Source organism: Phragmites australis, chromosome 3, assembly GCF_958298935.1.
Source record: "Phragmites australis chromosome 3, lpPhrAust1.1, whole genome shotgun sequence".
Taxonomy (NCBI): Eukaryota; Viridiplantae; Streptophyta; class Magnoliopsida; order Poales; family Poaceae; genus Phragmites; species Phragmites australis.
The window spans coordinates 1512140-1530624 of NC_084923.1; the positions used below are offsets into that span (position 1 = coordinate 1512140).

Genomic DNA, 18485 nt, shown 5'->3' on the forward strand with positions numbered 1-18485 from the left:
GTGAAGGCAAGTCCAATCTTCTTGATCATATTGAACCTATGTTTTCATATAATCTACACGATCAACTACAACTTGATTTATTATCGCATGTGCTTTGTATTGTGTTTTTACAAACTACTTATGGTAGTTACTCCTATCAAACACTTGTCATGCCTTAATTATCATCATCCAGTATACATATCACCTTAGAATTTACCTGTCGTTATATATATTAACATTGGATGACACCTTGATATCTAGCATGCTTAGGATTAAATACGTCTCCTCGAAGACATTGCTTTTAAAATATATCTCTTATGAGACAACTATTTATTGTTATGAATGTCAACTCATATATCGTGAATCCTTGATGGTTGTGAATTCTGTGATTGTTGTGAAATCCTTGATGTCGTGAGATATGGAGGGTGATGTGAAATGAGTGAAAATTGTTTTGCCACAGGCGGGTAGAGTAGTCCTCCGGGGAGGATGCTCTTAGGGGCTTGAGTTACTGGTGATATTCATTGTCAATGAAGATGTCTGGCTCGACCGCTTAAGCACCAACTCTTGCACCGTCATGCTTAGCTACCCCGTGCAGCCATGCGTCATATATGGGTAGGACTTGACTTTTTCTTTCACTAGACTAGGTTGTGCATCATACTAGGAGGCTGGGGAGCAGTGAGGAGTGAAGTGACCATTTATCCCTCTGTTTGAATGTTTCAAGAACCGGCTAATGGCTTAAAAAGGAGGCTGGCATTCAGTACATGACCTCTAGTACTTAGGGTATCATGTAGAAAAGTCTGGCAAGAAAGGCGATTGAAGTTTCTTGTATGATTCACTCCTCCGTTCGTAATGGATGGAGACTGAGCATATTGCATGGGTATAGTATACAACCTCTGCAGAGTGTAAATCTATTCGAATAGTCATATCCACGGTCATGAACATATGAAAGCATGGTCACACTTGATTAGACTCTGAATGCGTGTATCTTGATAAGTGAGTGTGTGGACTAGATATCTGTGTAATGAGGTTACTAGCTCATTCCATCAGGAGTTGTGTGATACTAGAGGTATACTAGATGTGATGATAGGGACTGCGGAGTGTGATGTAGCCCCTTCTAGGACCGAAAAACTCCTAGATATACCTCATTACCTTGTTTTAAACTGTTAACAAACTTTGTTACCAGGATACATTGTTTAAAATTGTTTAAAAAGCTTTGTTACTAGGTTACCTTGTTTAAAACTATTTCAAAAACTTTGCTACCAAGTTACCTTGTTTTAAATTGTTTCCCAAAAGTTATCAATGGATAATACATACCGAATACCTGCATAAAACTGTTTTACGCTTAAAACTAAACCGTAAAGCCTTATCCTTACATTATCCTTTATGCATATATCAACCCTCTGAAGTAGTATAGGACTTGTTGAGTACCTTCTGTACTCAGTCTTGTTATTTTCAGATTGTTGAGATGGAGATCAACCACAACTTAGATAAAGTTAAAGAGAAGAAGTCTAAGATCGTGTCTGCACCCGAGTTGTCTATGGCATTGGGTTGTTACGCTTGTTTCGCTCCGCTCCGTTGTAGGCTCTTCTGCCTGGCTAGTCTGTCGTGGATCTTTGTCCACAAGACCATCTTTTTCCCCTTTTAGATAATTATTTTTATTCGAAGTATGTATTTGATATTATTCTAGAAAATTATGTGTGTATCAGCTACTTGATTCAAGACTGATATAGGAGGCACAGAGGAACCCGAGGTCAGAGTCTTAACAGCCTAACCGGGAGGATATTGATCTTTTTTTGCTATATCCTTTGGTACATTTGGAAAGCTAGGAATGATCATAGATTTAAAAACAATATCATCTCTACTCATCTAGTCATTTTACTGGCTAAAGCTGCTCAAAAAGCTCAATATGAAGCATTCTGTATTGAGCAGCTGAATGACAATGTTGATCCTAACCCCTCCATCTATTTGCGTCTTTATGAACAACAAGATTTCTATCCAAAAATTTACTGCAGGATAGATGCATCATTCATACAAAGACAGGAGGCTGGCCTTGGTTTTCTAATCACTAACCTGAATGAATCTATTCCACGGTCTTTACAATTTCAAGCAAGATGTAATGTAGATAGCCTTCTACAGGCGGAGTCCAAATGTCTTCTCATGGCAATACATGTTCTCAAAGCTTGCAAGTAGCTGATTGTAAAGTCTTCACAGATAGCCTTCCCATGGTGAATAATTGTAACACTCTGGTTTTTAATTTCTCAATCTCCTAAAAAAATTTAGAATTTAAATAAGGTTTAAACAAATATAATAGAGTGAAACATATTTTCTAAATTAAAATTCAATTCTGACATAGGTTATATTTTCTTGAAGTGCATCCATGCTGTTACTAGGCATGTAGGGTTTTATTGGCTTTTGTTTGAAGTGATTTTGCTTAGTTTAGAATAGAATAGAAATAGAAAAGGGAAACAAATAAATTAGAAAAGGAAAAGACCTAAAACCCTAGCCGGCCCAACCTTTTTCCCTTCCCCCAGCCCGCTCTCTCTGTCCGGCCTGCCATCCCCCTCTCCCTCTCGCTCACCCACTTGGGCTAGCACGCGCCAGCTGGCCCAGCCAGTGTAGGCACCTGAGCAAGCCAGCGCCGCCTTTCGCCTCTCGCCACTCAAAACACTTGCACCCAACCCGCATTCGTCTGAGCCGTTGACTAGTGGACCCCACCTGTTGGGTGCTTCTCTTACCTCAAGTCGGATTCCGACTTCACCTCGAGCCATGCTGGTCATCGAATCCCATCGAATCCCATGCCAAAATCGAGCCAAAGATCATATAGAAGCTTTCCCAATCAAATCCCTATGATCCCCTCTATCTCTTGCGCCTTATACCCAAGGGAATCATATTTAAATGAATAGTTCTACTCGAATTTGTGTACACCGCAGCCCAAAACCCTACTTGAGCTCGCCCCGGCCTTCCCGAGCCTCCCAGCCTATATATGTGCACCCTATGCCCTCCCTAAAACACCACACAACTTTTCCTAAAGTTTTTGACAAGTTTCCGATGCCGTAGTGCCCTCTCAGCGACACTTCACCATCCGAAGTTGCTGTCGTGCGACCCAGAGCCGCTCCAATGCTCCACCGCCCTTGCTAACACCCTAGGTGAGTTCCCCAAGCTCCCCTCACTATGATCTATCGCTCGCCAGAGTCCCTAGGTTGCCGGAGCACCGTTCCGATGAAATCCCACCCGTGCACTGCCACACCCAAAGCCCCTCCATCGTCTCTGCCTTGCCGCCAACCGCCAACCCCTCTGCCCTCTCTCTAATCCATCGGATTTAGATCCAATGGCCCAAATAGATTCATACCCCTTCGGGTTATGGGCGGTCCACCGTAGACCATGGACCAGGGTCAAAGGTCTGTTCCATAAGTCCATAGACCCAGTTCTCCAAATAGTAGATGTTCTAACATCATCAAATGCACAATAAATATGATTTCCAATATAAAAATAATTCTGATAATTTGGATAATTAATGTAGTTTTTGCAGAAAAACCCTCGTTTAGTAAAACTATCATAACTTTTTCGTCGTAGCTCCTTTTTCAACGATTCTTGCGCCGTTACATTCGTTTTTCTGAGCTCTATCTTTCTAGATAGGATTTGTATTGTTGTTATTTTGTTTTGTGATATATTATTAGTGTGTATTGTTTGTGTTCTTTATCGATTATCATGCGATTAGACAACAACGCTCTAAATTAGTTTGAGAAACATCAAGACCAAGAGCTAGAGTTCACTAAGCAACTGCAAGGAGAAAGAAAGTGTTCTTGATAATCTTGAACCAATGTTTTTAAATATTTTTGTTTTTACAAAACTGCATACAATGTTTGTCAACTTGATGGGTAGTCATTAATATTAGGGTTTACCTAGTTCTTCCTTCATATTCTTTGAAGCTTAAGTAGTAGTTAGTGTGAGTCTTTTGAGGTAGAAATGCTTAGCCATGCTGCGCTGTCAAAATATTAAGAAGTGTGTATACTTGATTAATGAACATATAACAATGATGGTTAATATGATGATGAATTTAGTATAGCAACATGAAACCTTAGGCCTTGGGAAAAAGAGTGTTGGTGATGATGATCATGGTTATGTTGTCTTTGCTCAAGTAACCTAAGTAAGGACCGATTCATGGAGCGATAACCCAAAAAGTAATATACCAACCATGAGTCTTATATGGGTAAAGCTTGTCATACTAGTTAGAGTACTATCCAATGTGTATTGTGCCATCACAAAAGGGGGCTTATTGGTAGATAGGGATGCGTTTGTTCTTGCAAACCCTTGCGATGAAACCTAGTGGGCAGATGCATGCTGGTGTAGGCTCTTATTAGTGGTAATGTCATATAGTGATCTCCAAGCGGTACACCATTAGCGTGTGTTAAGTGTTTGAGCGACACGGCAACAAGGAATCCACTGACTCATGAGGAAAGCTGGACAACCTCTGCAGAGTGTAAGAACTGTTATAACAGCCATGCCCACGATCATAGGAGACTTGGATCCTTACATGATTAGTATGGTTGTGGCTATGGTTGTGGTTATGGTTCAATGAGTACTAGATGGTTAAGGTTTACAAGATAGGTAGCCTTGGGTGTTGGTTTAAGGTTGGATCAATTGGGTTGCATTCACTTAACATTTGTTTAATTCTTTTCAATACTGTTTCTTTACTTGTATTTACTCAAAAATACCATGTGTCAGCCTATTCTTGCTATAAGATTTCATGTAATTATTTTTTCACACTTGTTGAGTGTCACGCCCGGTTTTAAGACCAAAACCAGATGTAAACTATATGTATGCCAGGATCAGTTTAATCAAACATATAGCGACTTCATTAGTGTAACAGACACAGTGCTTCTTATTACAACATTAAATTATTACAAAATGATGACACACGGGTCTAAAGAAAAGAACACCACAGCGGAAAAAGAAACGGCGTAGCTCCAAGCCAACAGGCAGCCGACCGAGAGTTCCACAAGCCTAGAACTCATCATCATCCTCGGGAAAGTCATCTTCAGGAAATTCTTCAAAAGTTTCGCCTTCTGAAACAGCAAGCGTGAGTATTTCTAATACTCAACAAGTGGGGGAAAACATTTAATTTGATATGGTGGCTTGAATCAAGGTTTCCTATTCTAGGGTTTCATTTGCATAAAAGCCGATTTTTAGCCCTGAACTATGGAAAACAAATTTTTATTTTAACTGGGAAAGATGTACCAAAGATTTTCTTTAACCTCCGGTAATTCAACCCAATTCTCAAACCAAGAAAAACAACCACCCGACTAATCATGTGAGGGTCCATGCTGCTCATAACCGTGAGCACGGCTGAATATTCAGTTTGACACTCTGCAGAGTTTCACACTTTACCCACGAGTCGTGATCTTCTCTGTTGCCGGCACCTGATGGTACCTTACACACTTCCGGGGTGTGTGCCAAGAGATCACTACGAGGCTTTTCCAAAGAGTCTCCCAGTATGCATTTGCCCACTGAGGTTTTACCGCCGTACATAAGTGGAGTAACCCTCCACCCCAGAAGCCCCCTCTTTTACCGGGTAGAATCGGAAGTAACCCTTCCTTATCTACACATCTGATTGGCTCATACAACACTGGAAAAACATCTAATTACTAGGCCAAGCTGTACCATTTGTGTCTCGTGGTTGCTCTGTTTGCCATGAATGTTCGCTCCACGAACCGGTCTTTAAAATGATCTCGGCAAGACCTCCTATAATCCCATAAGGGTATATTTTCAAACATTTCCAGACAACCAACCATGCTGGGAAAAGTAGCCATTTCTTGCCAAAACCTCAATTATCTTTGTTGTTAACTCCCTTAACAACATCAGTTTCCATGATATTATTCCTATATCAATTTTTAGTTCATAACTCAAGATTCATCACCTACACGCTACATGTTCATCTAAAGCATGGCTAAGCATAAACATGATGATCTTGTATGGATAAGACATCTATATCTAACACTAGTATTTGCTACCCATTTTTGTAAAACAGCATGCATATTTGACAAAGACTCGCTTTATGTAAAAAAAAAACTGGGTTTGCAACATGGTCAAGACACTTGCCTTCGTCGAAGTGTTGCACAGGTCCTTCAAAATCTTCCTCCTGAAAGTTGCCGAACTCTTGGACTGAATCGTCTACACGAGCACACAATCTAACATAAGAACAGTACACCAAACATTCCTAAAACTAGATAAAAACCCTATAAACAGATTCTACGCGACGCTACGATCGTTTGAGCGTAAAAATCGCCTAAATCGGATCTACGAACAAAAAGTTATGATTATTTGAAGTTCCAGGGGTGTTTCTGCAAAATTTCCTTATTATCAGAGAAAATCCGAATTGTTTTTATACTGGAAATTGGATTTATGACATCATAAACATTATTGGTTTGTTCTTCTATTAGAAAGGAAATGGAATAGGTTCATGAGCCCATGGACCAGGGCCGGTTGGCCGGTCCATGAGTCCACGGTGGACCGAAGTTCAAATAATGAAGAGGTTTTAATCCTGGCCGTAGAAAGGAGATCGGACGGCCGAGATTGATCTGGGCTCGGTCAGGCGGCGCGAACAGAGGTGGGAGAAGGGGAGCCGTCGGCTCGGCTCGGTGCAGCCGGCTCGGCTAAACGGGCCCACCTGGCGGTCAGACAAGGCGGGGGAGGGGGATCGGCTCGGCGGGGAGCCGGCTCGGGCTGAGTGGGGCCCATGGGGCGGTGAGAGAGAGAGGGAGGGCCGGCTTAGCTGGCTTGGGCCGCGTGGGAAGATGATAGCCGGCCCATACGGGTGGGGAAAGAAGGGAGGGGAGGAGGTGAGCTGGGCCGGGAAAAAGAATTCGGCGCAAAAGCATTTTCTTGATTTTCTAAGCCTTTTCCAATTGAATTTCAACACATTTTCAAAAGAGGTTTTAAAGCGGCGAATCCTTGCGAAATTTTGCAAACTTTTTCCACACAATAAAACCTTATTGCATCTACAACGGTATGAATGCATTCAAACAATTCTCTTAGGCCAGGTTAATTTTAGAAATTAATTTCCTATTGAACTAAGTTGCAATACTTGATTTAAATTTCTAGCAAAATTTTAAATTATTGCAAAAGTTGAAATTTTGGGTGTTACATTGAGTACTCTATGTACTCACATTTCCTATCTCCCACAACATATATGCTACTCAGTGAAGGACTTTGAAGATATTCAAGACGATGATATGATGTTCTAGGAGCGTGTCTTCTGGTCGGTGCCTGTGGAGTTGCTTGGTCACTGATGCTTTCATTCTGCTATCGTCATTTAGCAGCTATAGTTTAGCTAATAAAGTTATTTAGGTGAAATATTTAATGTAAGAGTTAAATGGTTGTAAGTTAAAGTATTATTTTTGTTACTTTACTTGTGATGTCCTTATGTGTGTTAAACATTCTGGTTACACATAAGCTGTACTTGATTTTATCTGTTAAAATTAGGTGTGATAGAGGTGGTATCAGAGCCATACTGACTATAGGATCGTAAGCCTAGTTAGAATGATCACCATTAAGTTTTCTCCTAGTTCGTTTCAACCCATAGAAGCCTTTATTGGTTCTTTTTCTTGTCTCATGCTATCTTTTAAGATCTCTTATATCCTATCTTCTCCTTTATAGATGATTTATCAACTGAAGGTCATTCGCTTGTTCTTCAGCGTGTTCCAACCAAAGAGGAGATTGATGATCATACTTTCCGCAACATTGATCCTGTTTCCGATGTCTACGAGAGTGATGGTCTTCATGCTAGACACATTCCCCGCCTACTGTGGGGAATACCTTCTGTACTTGACATACAAAAAGCTAATCTACAGGGGAATGAAGAAGCAGCAAACTAGATATGTGGAATGGAAGGTAGAAGTCACCATCTACGACTATGAGCGAAGCGAAGATGAAGGTATGGATGTTTGTCGAGTTGTTACTCTGCAATGTTCCCAAGAGCAACCTTCATCACCGATGTTTGAGATGTAGCACATCAAGCCATATCCCGCGTTTGTGATCAATATAACAACAAGATGATCGACTCTCCTTATGCATATTGTCCCCAGAGAATTCATGGAAGTGATGAACCATTCGTGAAGCACACCTTTAGAGAAATCCCCAAGCGACGTGAACAAGTGGCGCTCACTATAGCCTTAGAGGATGAGCTAGACAGTGCCCTGTGGGAGCTGATAGTTGTTCGTCGTCACCTTGCTTTTGTCACTTCACTTCTCAAGGATGAACAACGTGCCAACCAAGAACAACCTGTAGAAGATGAAGATAAAGCCTTGTCTATCCACTCACCTTCGTGCAAGAGGATCTGCCTCAACGCTCCATAGAAGAAAAAGATCAGCTGAGTCTTTCTCAGGGTCTCATACTAGAGAGGAGTCCTAGTAGTAGAGTCTTTTAGTAGAATCGTCTATGTCACTAGGTCGAACGTCAATATAATCATTAAGAATAATAATGATAGTGTGAGAATTGTTATGGTGCTAAGTGTGTGATTTGGATCTTTTGTTTGAGTGTAGGTGTGAGCTGTGGAATGCTTTGGCACCGTGTCCACAATCGCATCTTTAATATAATACAATATAGTTGGGTTAGTTAAATCTTTTCTAGTCTCATTTATCTTCTCTTATATTTCTTTCCAACCCCAATCAGATGGTCAACACAAGAAGGAGCCTCGATGGTAACAATGAGGATGACAATGACAACAACCAAAATCCACTCCCACCTCCTCTAATGATCTTGGAATAACATATGGCTATGCAGACTCAGATCTTACAAACTTTAGCTCAAACTATGGTGCAGATGCAGCAGCAACAATCAATTCATGTTTCTTAACCCTATCAACCATCAAGACTTGGAGAATTCAATATAACTCAGCCCCTAGTCTTCAGTCATGCAGTGGAGCATATGGATGCAGATGATTGGTTGAAGGACAGAAAGAAAGCTACAAGTTGCATAGTGCATTAACAGAGAGATGGTTCTTTATGCTTTGCACCAACTCGCTGGTCAAGCTTTGGACTGGTGGAAAGCATACTGTGCTGCATATGATAACCCGTCAGCTATCACCTGGATGGAATTCAAAGCTAGTTTCTACACTCACCATGTGTCATCAGGAGATGTTTGCTTGAAGAAGAAGGAATTCATGAGCTTGAGATAAGGACACATGACTGTAAGAGAGTATGTGACCAAGTTCACTCAGTTATCCATGTATGCACCTAGTGAAGTGCACACTGATGAGAAGAAGTAGGAACACATTTTGGAAGGACTGGATGATGCTATAGAGTATACCCTACTTCATCAAGAGTTTACCAATTTTCAAGCTATGGTGAATAAAGCTTTAGTAGTTGAACACAAACGCCGTTAGATGGATGAGAAGAAAAGAAAGATGTCATTCAAGGGCAAGGAAACAACTCATGCCCCCTGGCAACTCAAGCACCTCAGCAAGGACCGATGTTCCGCTCCAGCAATTAGTACATGCCTCAATCTCAAGCCCCGGCTCAACGTTCTAATTTCCAGACACCTCGTTCAACTCCATTAGCTACTCTCAAGTTAAGAACAACCCTGCCACACATGGCCCTAGCAAATGATGTTTCTACTATTGAGAGGAAGGAAATTATGCTTTAAGAAGATGCAAGCTCAGGCCAACCCCAACAACACTCCAAAGACAGATCAAGTTCAAGCTCAACCACGCAATGGAAATCAGACCCTCGTTTAGAACAACCGCGGGCAACATAACTTCGTCTGTGGGAAGGTCAACCATGTCACCACGGAGGAAGCTCAGGACGCGGTATACAGTATGTTCCTCGTCAACTCTCATCCCGCATCAGTTTTATTTGATTCTAGAGCTTTGCATTCCTTCATAACTACTCAATATATTGCAAAGCATGGTTTGTATATGGTTATGATTAAGAGTAATATGCTTGTTAGTTCTCCTAGAGGATATATGAAAGCACAATATATGTGTCCTAGGATGAAACTTAAAATAAGGGGTAGACTTTTCCGCGAATCTTATAGTTTTGGAATTCAAAGACATAGATGTTATCATTGCAATGGATTGGTTAACCAAGTTCAATGGAGTAATAGAGTGTGCCAGAAGGACAATTCACCTAACCAATGAAGATGGAACTAAAGTTGAGTTCGTAGCTACTATTCTAGCAGTAGAAGAATGTTCTCTCAATTTACTTAAGGTACACCCATTGATCACATTGATCACATTAGAGTGGTTCGTGAGTTTCCCGATGCCTTCTCTGAAGAATTGTCAGGTATGCCACTAGATCAAGATATTAAGTTTGTTATTGATTTGATACTCAGTACGGTCCTCATAGCTAAAAGACCACATAGAATGTCTGTAAATGACCTAACTGAGTTAAATAAGCAAATCCAAGAGCAGTTAGGTAAAAGTTTTATTAGACCAATTGCGTCACCTTGGAGAGCCTCGGTTCTTACGTGTGTTAAACTTTCTAGTACATAGAAGTTATACTTGGTTTTGTCTGTTGAAACCGGACATGACATCAACTTAACCAATTTGCAGGCTGATCCTCAAAAATGGCAAATCACACATATCATCAGGGAAATCAACATGCACTCTGAAACTATTGCGACTAATTTCGCCTACATTCCAAGAAACTTGAATAACATAGCAGATGCTTTATCTAAAGATGCCCTTAACTTTGACGTTACATCTATTATATTTGACTGTGCTAATCCTAGCCATGTGGATAATTGTCCTATGAAGAATATATAACATTCCCTCATGGGCTACTCTTTGTAAAATGCATTGTGTTTAATGAAATATAAGCCCGTCTGGGCAGTTTGACCCTAAAAAAAATCTTGGGCCTGTAGAGCACTTGCCCTGTGACTGTAAGAACTTTTTTAAAAACATATTCTGTTAATCAAAATTACAAAAATAGTCAACCGTTTATAATTAATCATAAACTAGGCGCTTGGAAAATATATACTTTTTAAAAAAATTTGTGACCATGAGTGGCCAGCTCTGCGCTCTATCTTCAGGCCATGTGTTTTGGCCCAAGTATCGCGCAACTTGGATAAACATTTGAGCTCCAACCCCAACTTTACCACTCGCCTAACTTGAGTAAGCACATTCTCTTTAGAGAATATAGATTACCTTCCTCTAGAAAACGAGGAATAGAACAACTGCACTTTCCTCGAAGAAAAAGGAATTGTGCTACCAAGCAGGTAGAACAATGAAAAGATTCGTGTGATGTGGAGCACTCAATCGATTATTCTCACGTGGCAGCAAAAGAAGTTCAAGTTTGCCTCCTCATTGTCACATCTAATCCATACAATCTTTTTTCTAGAAACTCAATATAACCGGTAGAATTATAGATACACATATACATATATCATCTAGCGGAGATTAGATGTATAAAACTTAGAAATTAACAAAGTGATGTAGACTTTTAGCTGGTATATTATCTACCAATAAAAAAATCTAGCTTAGTAAAACAGTAAAATATAAATATAATACACAGCACCACTGCCAACCACCCAACCCCACGAGAAGGGCGTGGAAATCAGGAAATGGGATATGAACAGGAGGAGCACAGTGAGCTCCGGCTCCACCGAATGTTGAAGGGCGAGAAAGCGACGACTCATCGGAATCCGATGCTGCACTGCACATAAAATAAAAAAGAAATGACCGAAAAGGGATAATCGCATTCCCGTAACTGCCTCTGCATGGTGGGGTCCAGACTTAGCCTCGAAACCAGTGGTCCCCGCCGCGCAGTGTCATTGCCGACCATGCCTCGTCGGCCCCCACCGCCGTCACCCAATTTCTGACACGCTGGCCCCGCAAAAGGGTTGCTCTCCTGGAGCCCACTTGACAGGGAAAGCCGAAAAACAGTAGAAAAAGAAAAGGGAAAGGGGAAAAGAGGGGGCGCAGCGCAGCACACCACTCGCGCAATCACAACAAGTCCGAGCCGGAGGCGAGGAAGGGAAGGGGAGAAGCCACCGCCGCCGTCATGTCGGGGGGAATCGCGCGCGGCCGCCTCGCCGAGGAGCGCAAGGCGTGGCGCAAGAACCACCCGCACGTCCGTGCCTCTCGATTCATCGCTCCCCCCCCCCCCTCCTCCCTCACCTGCCATATCGCGTCGCTGGTTCGAGTGCCTGATCCGTCTTTGCTGTTGTGGCGCAGGGGTTCGTCGCGAAGCCGGAGACGCTGCCCGACGGGACGGTGAACCTGATGGTCTGGCACTGCACTATCCCCGGCAAGCAAGCGGTAAGCCACCACAGACAAGTAGTATCCACTACTAGGCACCGAAACCCTAGTTCCGTCTGTTCATCGTGCATAACTCTAGATCGGGGCTTTTTGACGGCTCTCCCATTGGCTATCCACTGTTTGATAGGATTCAGATCGATTGATTTTCTATCTCAGTGTCCCTCTTGTGGGGAGCATGCTAGATTCGTACATTAGGTTTGGGTTGGGCTGCCCTGCTTACATACATACCGGTGGTATTAACAGTCTGGTTCAAAATTCAGGGCGCATTTGTTGATGTGATCATGTAGATCATTGTTCGGAATCGCCTGAGTTGAGTTGTGGTTTCCTCATGGCCTCACCATGAGAACGAAATATGGCTCCTTTTCTGTGAGTTAAATGGTTCGTGCCTAACCGCCACCACAAATAAAGTTGAACGCTGGTTCTGTATGGAGAAATTTCTAGACGATTCGCTTAGATGCTTTGAATGGAGTGCTCATATAATTAATTATTCCTTACAACGGTTTGACTTGGACATGCTTGAAATAATCAATGAGAAGAAAATGGGGAAAAAAATCATTGTACCAGGTAGTTCCATTGAATACAGGGAGACTTGTGAATTATATTCTGTAACCGGAATAAATTATGCACCTCACAGTGGGTTAATAATAAAGAACATAAGGAAATTGTAGTTTGATTTTAATATTTAGAATCGTATCTTTTTTTCTCCAAAACATGTGGAGAAAACCTTAGGCCGGAGCGTAGACCCTAAAACTCTAAAGGAAAGTATTCTATAGAGGTTTTAAGACCCCCGGGGGTACTGTAAACGGAACAGAAAATATCATTTTGGTTTGTTGGATGCATGGTACTTATCGGATGGCATGAAGCATTTTGGATGGCGGGGGCACTCTTTATCAAAGATCAGCCAAGCTCTACTAAGTACAAATCGATGGAATATTGAAGTTGGATCCTATCCTATTCGAGTTACTAGCATGCTGTCTAAGAACAAAGAAGTACCTTCTTTTAGTTAAGCAAACATCCTGAGTTTTCTTATGTGCGTACTGCGTCTCTAGGAACTCTATCCTATTCAGTGTTTTTCAAATTCTTGTAACCCGGTGAGTTCCTGCTAGACAGCTCGTTGTGAAACCTGAAAATCAGGTGGCAGCCATTCCGATGTAGGCTCATTTACCCTTTCTACTTTCAAGTGACAACAATGAAGATAAAGCTGTTAGAATCCCTGGAACATGTCCTTGAGTCGGCGTGGTGCAGTAAATTTCATCAAAATAGGTTTCTTTTCTGTTCATGAGCTCAATTGTTTGCTTTACTTGATATCTGTTTTGGATGCTTTTAATTCTATGGTTGTGGTTATTGAATTCTTGTTCAAGGTTAGTTGTTTGACCAACCTTAATTTTCTCTATCCCAAGCCCGCCATAGTCATAACCTTACATCTGTTTTCTTATTTTGTTGCTAATGCGTATATGCATACTTTCAAACAAGACAATGCAGTTTTAACTCAATTCTCATCTTAATTTCTTTGGCAGACTGATTGGGAAGGTGGATACTACCCTCTTACCCTTCATTTTAGTGAGGATTACCCTAGCAAACCTCCCAAGTGCAAGTTCCCACAGGGTTTCTTCCACCCAAATGTCTATCCTTCAGGAACAGTCTGCCTTTCGATTCTTAATGAGGACAGCGTAAGCTTGGCAACCATTTTGTAGGTTTGTACAAAGGCAGACTTGATGTCATGATCATACTGATCCAACTGTATCCTGTCAGGGTTGGAGACCAGCTATTACTGTCAAGCAAATTCTCGTTGGGATTCAGGATCTGCTTGATCAGCCAAATCCTGCTGACCCTGCTCAGACTGATGGCTATCATCTTTTTATCCAGGTTAGTCAAAAGCGATCTACCAGCACTAAGCTATAGTTAATGACTTAATGGCAACTATTTGTCCAAAACTCTATTTCACTATCTTGCTGTTCACTATTTCAGGTATTTAGTCTTGTGATTGTAATATTCATTTTGGATTTGCAGGATCCAACAGAGTATAAGAGGCGTGTTAGGCTGCAGGCTAAGCAGTATCCTGCGTTGGTCTGAAAATGTTGGCCGTTTAGGGATCCATGCTGCACATCCGCATAGTTGTTGCTAGTATCTTGAATGAAAAGACCAAATGTAACCTGGGGAAAGGATGCTTTGAGAAGTACCTATCGTCATTGTGGACCAGTTGTGTCTGTAAACGGGTTTCTTAACCGTTTGAGTGTGTGTTTTCTGGGAGAATGTCAAAAACTTTGCTTTGTTTGAGTGCGTGTAGTTTGACAAATTTGAATGTGGAGAAAACATATCAGTTTGCCCGAAGTCTTGCCTCCTATGTTGTTTCAACAGTTATTCGTTGGAGTTTTCCTTCTAATTATAGATTTGCAAGGATGGCAGTTTTTAGCCTTGTTGGCACAAGAGTCCAGCAAAATGAACTGCTGTACTTCTTAAGAGCAGGTAGCCATTGGAATGTACTGGTATGCTCCTTGTGTCAACGCGCGGTAGCATTTTCATGAAATCATGATGGGGCTTCATAAGAGCTACATAGTCATGCAATCTACAGTTTCTAGGGAGCAATGGAGCTGGAGCATCAATACTCTGGCAACTTTGATATGATCCGTGGACCGTGGTTGACACCGGTCCTGTGGGACAATTTCAGGATGATACTTTTAATATTTGTCCCCTCAGGCCTCTGCACTTCTCTATGGAGTTTAATGTACAACCTTTCCGTACCTGTAAAACAAGATTTATATGTGTTTGAAGTTCAGAGTGCAGCAGCACTTGCCTGAAGAATCAGTGCATGTTTCCAGTGAAACGAACAAACCTAAGACATGATGGGCTATAAGATGGATGGTTGAAATGGTAGATAATGTAGTAGACCAGTAGCAAACTATGTTTGGTACTTGGCGTCGATGCTGAAGTTGCAAAAGGGTTTTTTTTTCCCTGTGAAATTGCCGGCCCTAGGGTTTTTAGATGGAAAGTAATTCCATTAACATGAGACCGACGCAATGTTTGCGGGCATGAGAGAACTAACATCATTTGAACCATGTTGGAGGGGACCGGTTGGGGACTTGAGCTTCTAGTTTCGCACTCCGTCAAATAACTTTCGAGAAGGCTCCGGAAAAGAGCTCTATCGAAAAAAGGTTAGTACCTGAACCCTAGTTTTTTTTTTGCATTAATTAGAGTAACAAATAGAGAATAGGTTTGTAGCCTGATGGTGTATCTTCATGAGTGGAGGGGATCGGTCGGGGGCTCGAGCGCTCGGTCTCGTACCCGTCAAATAGCTTTCGAGAAAGTTTTGAAAAACTGGTCCTGTTCTTAAAAAAGATTAGTACCTAAACCCTAGTTTTTATTTTTGCTCTAATTAGAGTAACAGATAGGGAACGGGGGCCTCCAAAGTCCAAACCGACACGCAGGGCTTCGTCAGGTGTAAACCTTGTGTTCGGCTGCGGCGCGAGGCGAAGGCCGAACGGTTTAGGGTTTAGCCATGGCGGCCGAGGACCAGGCTCCTCGTACCAAGCCCCACCCCGACAAGTCTAAGAAGCGGAAGAAGCCCAAGAAGGACAAGTGGGGCCAGCCTTTCTCCGTCGCCGCCGCCGAAGAACCGCTGGTGGAGCCGGAGCAAGAGCCCCCGGCGGAGGACGTCGAGGCGGCTGCAGAGGCGGAGGAGACCGCCGCGGCGGCGGAGGGCTATGAGCCAGGCAAGGTGGTGGCGAGCGGATTGCCGTACACGATGACAGAGGTGGAGATCCGGAAGTTGTTCGAGTGGTACGGCCCCCTCCGGTCGGTGCAGCTCTCTCGCTTCCCCGACTCCGGCAACTTCCGCGGCCTCGCCTTCGTCTGCTTCGAGGTCCATACCTACCACAATTCATTCTGTAGGCATTACGTTACATTTCTTCTCGCAGTATTGCTTTTCTTCTTTGATTTGAGGTGGTAATTTCAGTGGCCATACAAGCGAGAAATGGTGGGGGGCTTGCTGGTTTGCAACTGAACCATCAACTGAAAAATGTACTGCAATTGTTATATGCTGCCATGATTAACTATGACGTTGCTCTTATTGGGATTAATTTCTAGATGGCATGCTTGATTGTTTCATTTACTTCAATGGATAATTACCTGGGCACTATAAATTGTAGTTGTGTAATGTTCGTTTTTATTGCGTTCCTGACCCAGGGATCCTGTATTATAGTCCTTGAGTATCTATGCAGCATAGATCACTGTATAACATGACTATTTTGATGACTGTTGTTCTAAAACTTTTAACTCGGAACCTCCTTCATCCTATTCCTCATCTGCACCAGTACTTGTTTCTCTATGTATGTTTACTGTCCAGGCGATACTTACCTAATAGTCTCGATTGAGAAAGCCAAATAAATTTTAAAGGTTAGTTTTTGCAATTAGATGCCATTTCTAGTTCAATTTGACAAGCCTGATTTTGTTCCATTCTGTAATTGCAGTCAGACGAAGTTGCGATAAAGTCACTTGAGCTTGATGGATTCAAAATGTAAGCTTGAGTACATCTATTCATTTGTCTTTGACTCATGACAACACGCTGCCCAACGTTCCTTTCTTACTAATATATGCATTACCTGTACAGTGGTAACAGATTTATGAGGGTCGAAAGATGCAGGGTGACCGCAAGCTCAAATAGGAAAAGGAAGGCAGAGTTTCAAGCTGACCCTGATAAGTCTGAAGGCTGCCTCTCGGCATATGTCGGCAATCTCTCATGGAATGTCACGGAAAAGGACTTACAGGATTTCTTCAAATCATCGAAGATTGCATCCATAAGATTTGCCATCGATAAAAGAACCGGGGGTTTTCGTGGCTTCTGTCATGTTGATTTTCAAGACGACGAATCGCTTGAGAAAGCTATAGGGATGAATCAGTCTGAACTGCAGGGCAGACCTGTCAAAATAGCTTATTCGGTCAGTAACAGAGGCTGAAGACTACCCACCGTCGATGCTTAATCCTAGTGAGCTTTTAGTGTTACAGTTTTGCTCCATCAGTTTTGGCTAAGGGGTTTTTTTTTTTCATTTGAATGAAGATTTCAGGGACGGCTCCCATGTTGCTATTTCTTGTGCCAGATATTTGCGAAATGTATTTCTTATGTAACGAAGTAAACAACTTATTGGCCTTCCATTCTACCCCTCTCTGTGTGCTCACTGGCTTTCCACTCTACCGACTACCGAATGCTGACTGCTGAGATGATACGCCGACGGACTGAGATGATACCCACTCTATCTCTTGTTTTTGTTTGGACTCTGATCCATGGCAAACCTCCCACGGCGGACAACCTTGCTAAACGAGTATGGCCACACTAATTAAGTTTGGGGCCTCATCCTTTCTTGGCACAACCTCGGTGGTACAGAACACCATCATGGCTTCCTATTAAAGCATATACGAATGGTGGTCCAATACGTCAAGCTTATTCCACAAAGAAGAAAAGAGAATGTTCAACGGAATTGACATATACACAATGTGGAGCATTTGGAAGGAGTGATACCGGATCTTCTAGGCAGTTTCAATGATAGCTGATGAGATGGCAATTCTAGCAAAACAAGAGATAGATTAGTGGAGTTAGTTTTGTTTTGGGTAATCTTTTTTGTTATGTGTTTCTTCCTGTTTGTAGTATGTGGGTTTGTTTTATGGTGTGGCTGAACAGCTTCATGCTCTATATATTTATCTTTTATCTAATTTAAATTGAGCGGCAGAGCTCTTGCCTTATTTTAAAAAATATATACATCGATGTGCATCTCATAGTTGTTTCCCTTAATATGAATGAATGCTTTCCACATGTACTGTACTTGTTTGCAGGAGATGTTAGTTTCAGTCCATTTATACAGCCTACCCCTGACCCTTGAGCTATTCACTTGCTTGATATTTTTTTTGTTAATTCCTTATTCCTGGACCCATGGCCATCTTACGCGTTGCTCTGAGAAAGAGACCAAACAACGCAGATCAAGAAGACAACACAACTATTAAGTGTTTGTGGGCAGAGTTCCGTCTCACGATTGGTGTTTGGCCCCAGGGTGATTCCTAGGCGGCTTAGAACCGGACCTTCTCGTCTTCTCCCTGGTCTTCACTACTCTCTTTGTTTCGTAATATTTGTCTATGGTCTCGAGAGTACCTATCTCAAATTATTTGTCTATTGTGGTAAACAAGGATACTTTATGGTTCATTTTTCTGTTATGCCCTTGAATACATACATGCATTTACTCTAACGCTAGTGAGTTAGTTGCTC

At 42.1% G+C, this 18485-nt stretch overlaps 2 protein-coding genes across 2 annotated transcripts; both read left to right on the forward strand.

Moving 5' to 3' along the window:
- Positions 1-11881: 11881 nt before the first annotated feature.
- Positions 11882-14566, forward strand: LOC133911452 (SUMO-conjugating enzyme SCE1). The gene is made up of 5 exons (XM_062353696.1): positions 11882-12047; positions 12152-12235; positions 13753-13905; positions 13988-14101; positions 14246-14566. Exons 1-5 carry the CDS (start codon positions 11979-11981, stop codon positions 14306-14308), a joined length of 483 nt encoding a protein of 160 aa, XP_062209680.1. The 5' UTR covers positions 11882-11978; the 3' UTR covers positions 14309-14566.
- Positions 14567-15610: 1044 nt separating this feature from the next.
- On the forward strand, positions 15611-17388 carry LOC133911453 (phragmoplastin interacting protein 1-like). Its single transcript, XM_062353697.1, has 3 exons — positions 15611-16094; positions 16702-16748; positions 16842-17388. Exons 1-3 carry the CDS (start codon positions 15732-15734, stop codon positions 17185-17187), a joined length of 756 nt encoding a protein of 251 aa, XP_062209681.1. The 5' UTR covers positions 15611-15731; the 3' UTR covers positions 17188-17388.
- The last annotated feature ends 1097 nt before the right edge of the window (positions 17389-18485 follow it).

Coding starts and splice junctions, on each gene's coding strand:
- LOC133911452 (XM_062353696.1), top strand. CDS start 11,979: ATGTCGGGGGGAATCGCGCGCGGCCGCCTCGCCGAGGAGCGCAAGGCG. Junction 12,236..13,752: donor CTATCCCCGGCAAGCAAGCG/GTAAGCCACCAC, acceptor TTTCTTTGGCAG/ACTGATTGGGAAGGTGGATA. Junction 14,102..14,245: donor GCTATCATCTTTTTATCCAG/GTTAGTCAAAAG, acceptor TTGGATTTGCAG/GATCCAACAGAGTATAAGAG.
- LOC133911453 (XM_062353697.1), top strand. CDS start 15,732: ATGGCGGCCGAGGACCAGGCTCCTCGTACCAAGCCCCACCCCGACAAG. Junction 16,095..16,701: donor TCGCCTTCGTCTGCTTCGAG/GTCCATACCTAC, acceptor CTGTAATTGCAG/TCAGACGAAGTTGCGATAAA. Junction 16,749..16,841: donor GAGCTTGATGGATTCAAAAT/GTAAGCTTGAGT, acceptor TTACCTGTACAG/TGGTAACAGATTTATGAGGG.